The 8,133-nt window shown below is 44.4% G+C and overlaps 1 protein-coding gene across 5 annotated transcripts in view; it reads right to left on the reverse strand.

Annotated features, from left to right (window-relative positions):
* Nucleotides 1-1,692: 1,692 nt before the first annotated feature.
* clocka (clock circadian regulator a) overlaps nt 1,693-8,133 on the reverse strand; it is a 24,843-nt gene continuing 18,402 nt past the window's right edge. For 2 of the 5 annotated variants that reach the window (XM_032525976.1, XM_032525975.1), the window contains 11 exons: nt 7,905-8,011; nt 7,649-7,796; nt 7,458-7,533; nt 7,241-7,373; nt 7,043-7,143; nt 6,648-6,896; nt 5,692-5,880; nt 5,364-5,567; nt 5,077-5,264; nt 4,628-4,889; nt 2,840-3,133 (listed from right to left, as the gene is read on the reverse strand). In XM_032525976.1, coding sequence (XP_032381867.1) covers nt 2,840-3,133; nt 4,628-4,889; nt 5,077-5,264; nt 5,364-5,567; nt 5,692-5,880; nt 6,648-6,896; nt 7,043-7,143; nt 7,241-7,373; nt 7,458-7,533; nt 7,649-7,796; nt 7,905-8,011 — 1,951 coding nt within the window. Of the gene's footprint in view, nt 3,134-4,627; nt 4,890-5,076; nt 5,265-5,363; nt 5,568-5,691; nt 5,881-6,647; nt 6,897-7,042; nt 7,144-7,240; nt 7,374-7,457; nt 7,534-7,648; nt 7,797-7,904; nt 8,012-8,133 lie in introns of all 5 variants that reach the window. The other 3 variants (XM_032525980.1, XM_032525977.1, XM_032525979.1) reach the window with 3 other exon arrangements.

The raw sequence follows: 8,133 nt of genomic DNA on the forward strand, positions 1-8,133 counted from the left end.
CTCGTGTTTTTTGTGACTTGGCATGGACTAATAACTTTCAAAAAGCTTATGTCAATTTCTTCTATTCCCAGCGTGAAGGAAAACTACTTGACCGGCTGGTAAAGACTCAAAACAACCCTTTTAAATTTAAAGTCTTTGCATAACCATCAACTCACAGTTTTTGTGTGTATGTCACAGTTCGTTTAGACCCTCCACGTCTCTTGACGTATGTTTTCCATCCCGTGCCGTTACGGTTTCATATTTGTGTAGCTATGCAAGCTCAATGAGGTCTATTCCGGTAATAGAAAAATAATTCCGTTCTCTTATATACTGCACATACTTCTCATATACTGCACGTACTCCTATATACTGCATGTCCTATCATACATTGTGCAAAGTCTCTCACAGCCACGTGTCTCATGCAAAAATACTTGTGATATTTAATTACATTCTTGGCTATAGGCTATATTGCACCACTCCAGAGTGCTGTTTGCAGTAGCACAGAACAAAGAACAGTTGTCGTATTTCAATTTAAATTGATGTGTTGCAGCACCTGGCAGGAGGTCTCGGAAGACCCAGGACTAGGTGGAGAGATTATATCTCCAACCTGGCCTGGGAACGCCTCGGGATCCTTAGTCGAAGCTGGTTGATGTGGCTCTGGAAAAGGGAAGTTTGGGGTCCCCTGCTGGAGCTGCTGCCCCTGCGACCCGATGCTGGATAAGCGGACGAAGATGGATGGATTACAACCACTTAAAAAAAAAAGACCATACATAATACCTTACATAACTATGAGGCAAGCCAAATGTATCTGAAATGAGTGAATAGCACTTTAAATACACAATTAGCAATAATCAATAAATGACAATCCCACTTACTACATTTGAATTTTGGAGGTTAACTGCAGCATTGTAATGCTATGGTAGTTTTTTTTTTGGGGGGGGGGGGGGGGGGTGTGGCCTTGACCAACTGCCATGCTTTGCTTGTTTGCAAGCCATGATGTCTCTCTTTCTCATGGGGGGGGGGTAAATTTCTGGGCGGGCAAAGCAAGAGAGGGGGGGAGGTAACCTTCCCCTATGAACTCATAGGAGGCACGATTCCAGATCGGCCCATCTGAGCTTTCATTTTCTCAAAGGCAGAGCAGGATACCCAGGGCTCGGTTTACACCTTTCACCATTTCTAGCCACTGGGGGGACCATAGGCAGGGTGGGGGTTAAAAAAAACCTCAATTGAAATTTTCAGGCCACGGGACCTTTAAGTGAGGAAGTGAGTTAACATCAACTGGCTGGAAGCAAAGTTCTCCAGAGACAAACTTCATTCTAACCACTTAACGTTGGTTAGTAGCTACAATACTGAGGTTTCAGATATAAGGAGTCTAAATGAGGTCTCCGCGGTGGAGACTGGCCTCACTCTTCCTGATAATGGGGGGGGGGGGGTCTCTGTGACGAGCAACTGCTTCGCCAAGAGCTGGTAAGCTGGTTTGGGACTCTTGCAGCTCACAGAGGAGTGACTGGAAGTCTCCCAGAAAGAACCAGAGGAGGATGTTCGGGACGAGTACGCCAAGCCTTCCCCTGCTGGGCCAGATAAGTGGCTAAAGACAGGATGGATGGTCAGACAGCCAATCAGGACACTGGGTGATTTCCCCCACGCTGACACACATCAAGCTCAAGCTTAGTCTGAGAACATTAGCTACCCATTAGCATGTCTGAGTTTACATTTTTTAAATGCCTCTATATATGTACGTTAAGGGCTACATATACCTCTATATATGGAATAAAGCCTCTTCAGGAACCATACAGTCATTATGAATAGCTCTGAAATGGAGACATTTTGAAGTGCTAAAATGAACGAAATAATATCAAAGATTATCCTTGCAAATTATAATGTTACATACATTTAGCTTTTAACCTTGGCAGTGTTGAGTTCATTCATTTGACTCAAGTTGAATTTAGTCTTTAGTGTGCAGACTTTACGCACATCTTAAAAAGCTTAAAAATACTTTAAAAACATGTCCGTATCAATTTCATTTTATGAAATTCTGTGAAAATATGGGTCAAGGATTAAACAAACTGTGACACAACAAGCGGCATTGACAACGTCTGCTATACAGACACGCAAACCCGTCCTCTAGGAGAAAGGGAAGTCTGTGAACTGAGCATTTTAAGAGCTTTTCATCATAGAGTACTAGAAAAAAAAAAAGTATATTCAATGCCGCAAATAACAGACTAGGCATTTCATTTCATGCATTATATAAAATATTAGTTCTTTCTTTTTCATTATATTTACATAATATATTACACATGATGTTCTGTACAGTAAAAGAACAATCCAGACCACATTCTTAAAAATATTTTCTGACCCATAAGTATTTTTGAATGAAAAACAACAATAGGAAAAAACAGCCGAAAGAGACACGCCTCTGGCTGTTCTGCAGGACGTCCTCCAGGCTTGATAGAAGCTTCGCTGTGTTGACTCAATTAACCAGAGAGATCTGCATAAAATAATCCTATGAGGGGGACTGGAGCACACACACATACACACACATACACACACTAAACACACAAGAGAGGGCCAGAGACGTGAGGGGGAGTCCATTAGAGGGATTGTGGCTCCCTGTTGTCTCGGAGAAAGGCCTTCGTCCCAGAGCCACCGCGAGCTCCGTCCTGTTCTCTGCAGCACTCTGTGCTCAGGAGTTAAGTGCAAACAGCAAAAGATCCCTTTTCCCGTACATCCAATCACTTTCCAGTCTCTGAGGCTTGGTCTCAGTGCTGCGCTTTCCGCAGGACTCGTTTTTAGACCGCCGTCACTAAGACACCCACATCCGGGTTTGGCTCGCTCCGCCAACGGAATTGGCTTCAGCCGACTACTGTGGCTGCGTAGCAGAGCGATGAGACACACTATCCGCCCTGAGAGGGGCCAGATGCTGATGCTGTTGTTGAAGTTGCTGTTTCTGCTGTTGGTGTTGTTGTTGTTGTTGTTGTTGTTGTTGTTGTTGTTGTTGTTGTTGATGATGATGATGATGATGATGATGCTGCTGCTGTTGTAACTGTTGCTGCTGCTGTTGGGTTGTGGCCGTAAAGGTACCCTGCTGCTGCAAAGGGAACGCTGCCTGCAGGATCAACTGGGTGGACTGGTTTCCATGAAGTAGCCGAGAAGCCTCAAGTGGAAAAAAAGAAAGCTTAGCTAGATCTTAGGATGGAAATGAACCTGTTGAGCCATGAAAAATACATCAAGATTCAACTTAAAACTGCACAAGGCAACTTTGGGGTTTAGAGATTTGAGATTTTTTTAAATCCAATGCTGGAGGGTTTTGCGATGACACCACCTTGCCACAGGCAGAACTCACTCACTGTGGCTGCAAATGTCTTGATAAATCGAGGCCATTTGAATTAATCCCAATCCTTTCAGTAGAGCTAGACCAATAAATCCTCCAGGCCGATTCATCAGCTGGAGTGAGCTTATTGCAGATGTATCAGTATCACTGAACATTTACACTCGGACTGTCACAGCTACTCTGGCTGCTGCCTCTCACTGATCCAACACTGCCAACTGCACATTCACTTAAATACTGCACCATATACCATCTCACACACTATCCTAAAGCTCTTACTGTTCATACTGACCTACAGTATAAGGTATTTATATTTATGGATGTCTATATTGCACATACTGGATCTATAGTTTATACCCGTACTTACATCAAACCATAGCTTTTATTCTGTATATGTTTACTATTAGCACACCTTGTACTAATGGTACGTGTCCATTTAAGCGCTTCTCAGCATTGGATGCTTGGTGAGTTTGCCACCAGCAGTTTTCAGTTTCTCTTCAATGACCACTGACGCCCTCCTCCAACCCCGATGGCTGCACCTGATTGGACGAACGCTTCACCTGGGGCAGTCTGCTCCCGGATTTCAAAACAGACCAACATTGCAGCGTTGAATATAGTTCACCAAAATGTGTTTCTGAAAACATTTTATGTGAGAAATAAGCCCTGCAGTTGCTGAATCTGTTTTTTTTGTCAGTTTAAAAGATTTTCATGAGTTTTCGAAAGACGGCGGGTCGAGCTAGATGCCACTGATTTGCATAAAGAAGCCTGGACTTTATAACTTTATGCAAATAAGGAGCAGGCAACTCCACCCCCCCACACTTCTTAAAAGTCGCCACGACACTACCAGAATGCATTGCCCGGCTGTTTGTATAGACAATGAATGGGAAGCGTGGAAATGCCAGTATACACGTACCATTACAGTACACTTTCTGCACTATTTTCATACTTACCTATTCAACTGTATGTATCTTACCTTATTCATACCAAAAGTGAATGCACAATGCAGATACTGAATGGTGTCAGAGTCGCGATTGCCATTCAGTGAGGAGTGGCAGTGGTGTCTTCCATGTACAGTGACATCACATGTGTATCCCTCCATTTGATCAAATTAAATTTGGATATGATAGTGTGTAGTTCCGTGAGCACATGGGTAAATTAAAATGAAACTTACTAACACATTTTAAAAGGTCACTTTACAGCAGGCTACATATACTGAGCTCACACATACAGAATACACAGTTGCTTAATAAATGTCATTTGGAACCGCTTAAATGTAGAGTCACCTAGTTACCTAAAGGACCATTTCTACCTGAGTGTTACCTGTAGGAACTGTGTTTGCTGCTGGGCCAATGGAGCCTGCCCTGGCTGCATGGCTATGACCTGTAATTGCTGCTGTACCTGCTGCTCCTCCGGCTGCTGCTGCGGTGGCTGCTGGGAAATGCTGATGGTCTGGGTCTGGCCCTGCTGAGGAGCGAAGGCCGTCACAACTTGGCCCATAAACATGGTTGTGGGGACCATGACGGCGCCACATGCCATCTGTCCTGCCACTAGCTTGGTGAGCAGCTGAGGACTGGCGGGAAACCTGTCGGACAGGAAGTGGGACAACGTCAGGCAGAGGTCCCTGAATCTCTACAGCACAAATGGATTTGCGTTACGAAACACAAGTGGTGGGCAGCATGATAAATGAACTTACACTGCTTAATAGTGTGAAGATATAAAATATAACACTGATTACTAAATGAGAATAGTTTTGATATAAGGATGCATACCTCATTTGAGCTGAACGATCCTGTGCAAACGTAGCCACAGCAGTAGCGTTTGACCCAGTATTCTGAGCCAGGGTAGTGGCAATCTGGACCATGTTAGTAGGGTTTTGCTGAGGGATCATCATTGTGTTGTAGAGAGACACGGGCAGTGGATTCTGCTGAGGCTGTAGCGTGAGGGACGGTCGCTGGGACTGAAATACACAGAACCAGAGTAAGTGACGAGATGTGGCTGTGGTGGATGTGTTTAAGGAGCAGCACGGGGGAAAGGAGAACTATTTGGTTTGTCAGACCTGTGAGAGTGCTGTGCTCTGTTCCCGCAAGAGAGTTTGTTGCTGGGGCTGGACAGCATGTTGTTGCTGTATGCCGTTCTGTAGAGTCCCCGCAGACACCACCTGGCCCTGCATGCTGAGGGTTCCCCCCTGCTGCAAGGCGGTCCCCTGGGCCGTCTGAACCGAGCTGAGAGTCAGTCCTCCGGGTCCTTTTGGCAAGAACATCTGAAACGTGCAGCACGGATTATAACTTTGACAGCTAAATATCAACCCAAACGATAAATAAATACAACAATAAAGAAACTGCTGCATGAGTGCCACACATTCCTGAGCAGCTCTTGCATCTCACCTGAAGGCTCTGTCCCTGAAGGCTCTGTCCCTGAAGGCTCTGTCCCTGCACCCTGTGCAGCTCGTCCTGGATCTGCCGCAGCTCATCCTGCTGCCGCTGAATGTTGGCCTCGATCATCCTGGTCCTATGCTCCAGCTGCTCTTTCAGGTTATGCATGACTTCTAGCTGACTGGAGAACTGCACCATTGACTGTCAAAGAACAATGACACGGGGACACAGCGGGAAGTGAGATGGCAGCTGTGGAGGTAGTTCACATGTGGCGTAGCACCAGAAGAGCGATTCATTCTCAAGAGTGATTCGGTGGCATGTTCAAGGTCTAATGCTGACTAAAATCCAACTGAAACCGTGGTCTAGATATAATTGGAGGGTTGCCTGCCTGTATTCAATAAATGCCTCAGTTTAGGAAACATTGATTGGCACACATGATCTTATTAGGCAGAGGAGAGAGGCTTTATCATTTATCAGCCACCCTGCAAACATCTGACTTTTATATGTGCAGTACATTACATAAATATACTGCATAGTTACATTTAGGTTGCATCTATGAGCATGTTCCAGAGCACTATAAATGTACGTTTAGATTTGAAATGTTTCCTAATAGTGCTGTGATGATAATATTGTTTGTGCTCAACAAAAGATTAAACCATTTAAACCAGTTTTTCTATTTGGGGATACATAAAATAATCTATTTGAAGCTGAATTGATATGAACAATTTATCTTTTAATGCATGTCCCTATTTATCAGAGGAGCTCAAGAGACAATTCCACTTGTAAAACCATTTTGCACTTGTTTTGCTGTTTTGTTTTATGAATCAAACCATGGCATACCACGGGAAATTACATTAAATTGTAAGAATACATCCAATAATGAGGACGCACTGACAGTGAGAGCCAAGGTGCACGCAAAGTTGTCTGTGTGGCAAACAAACAACTGACAAATGAGATAAATATCGTACTTGGTCACTGGTCTGAACGTGATGTTGCTGTTGTTGTTGTTGCTGTTGTTGTTGTTGCTGCTGTTGTTGTTGCTGTTGCTGCTGTTGTTGCTGCTGTGGTTGCTGCTGTTGTTGCTGTTGTTGTTGTTGTTGTTGTTGTTGTTGCTGCTGTTGCTGCTGTTGTTGTTGCTGCTGTTGCTGTTGCTGTTGTTGTTGTGAAACCATGGATGGTGCCATGTTCTGTATTGTATTTTGGGAGCTCATTGACTGCTGAGAAGTAATACAGAGCAACATTAGCAACAGCATTAACAAACAGAAAAAAGGATGAAGAAGCGGCCAGAGTCCAGCCAGTCTAATCTCTTTATCCCTTATTAAAGCCTGTTTCCACCTGACTCTGCTCTTGTCCCTTCACTGACCTGGCTGCTGATAGATGATCTTCGTTGTGATGTCATCTCCACAGCAGAGACAGACTGCCGACCTGGTGTACTCCTGTCTCCCTGAAGCTTCATCTGTGATGCTGTGAGGGAAATATAAACACGATTTTTTTGTTTAAAGAGAAGACCACCTATGTAATATGAAATAGTGTCGTGATAGAGATTGTTGAGGGGGCTTACCAGCTGGGTCAGACACAGCTGTGTGCAAGGATTTGAGTGAGCTGCGAGACGAGGCCGAGGGTGTCCGGCTGTGGTTGAAGCGCTGTGGTTGAAGCGCTCTAGAGCTTCCTTCAGAGCCTGAATCCTGGGACTGCTGTGAGACGAGGGAGAAAGTCAGCTTGGAGTCTCCATACAAAAAGCATCGTCACAGATGACTGATGCTGAACAGAAGTCTCACCTTGTCTGCTGTGATATCGGGTTCTAATTCTTCAATTCCAAGCTCTCTGCGCTGTTCTGCTCTTACTTCAGCATAACTGTGGAGCCAAGACAGTGAATAAGCTACAAGTATATATGTGTATTGCATTGCAATTAAAGTGAAAGATGTGGGACAAAGAGGATGTGTTTCTCTACTAAATTATCTCCATGTACCTGACAACAGTGTGCGTGCAGACAATAAACTCTGGTCTGGAGTTCCACTGGTGGTAGGTGATGTAGTAGTGGGTCTGGAGCCAAATCCACTGCTGCCCTTTGGTGAGGAATCTGTAATAGCAGGACTTTCCTTTGCCATATTGCATTACTACGAACACACAAGAGAGAGGGATGTGAAAAGCATGTAGAAAGCTGAAAAAAAAGTCATCACTCTAGATGAACTCACTTTAATGATGTCAGAGAAAGATGTACTCACAGTGTTCGTGGCATTTGGCCAGTGTCTCCAGGTCATCTACATGGTAGTAGTCATATCCTGATGTACCCAGCACCTCAAACGGGAGATAACCTATAATGGGTGGAGCTCTGGACAAACAAAGAAAACCTTATTGAGATGAGTCATTGGAAGACCTCTGCACACCTTCTTGTGTTGTATGTTGTATGTGTGTGGAAAGTCTCTGTGTTTAATGTTGTTTACAGCAGCATAA

Source organism: Etheostoma spectabile, chromosome 9 (genome assembly GCF_008692095.1).
Source record: "Etheostoma spectabile isolate EspeVRDwgs_2016 chromosome 9, UIUC_Espe_1.0, whole genome shotgun sequence".
Taxonomy (NCBI): Eukaryota; Metazoa; Chordata; class Actinopteri; order Perciformes; family Percidae; genus Etheostoma; species Etheostoma spectabile.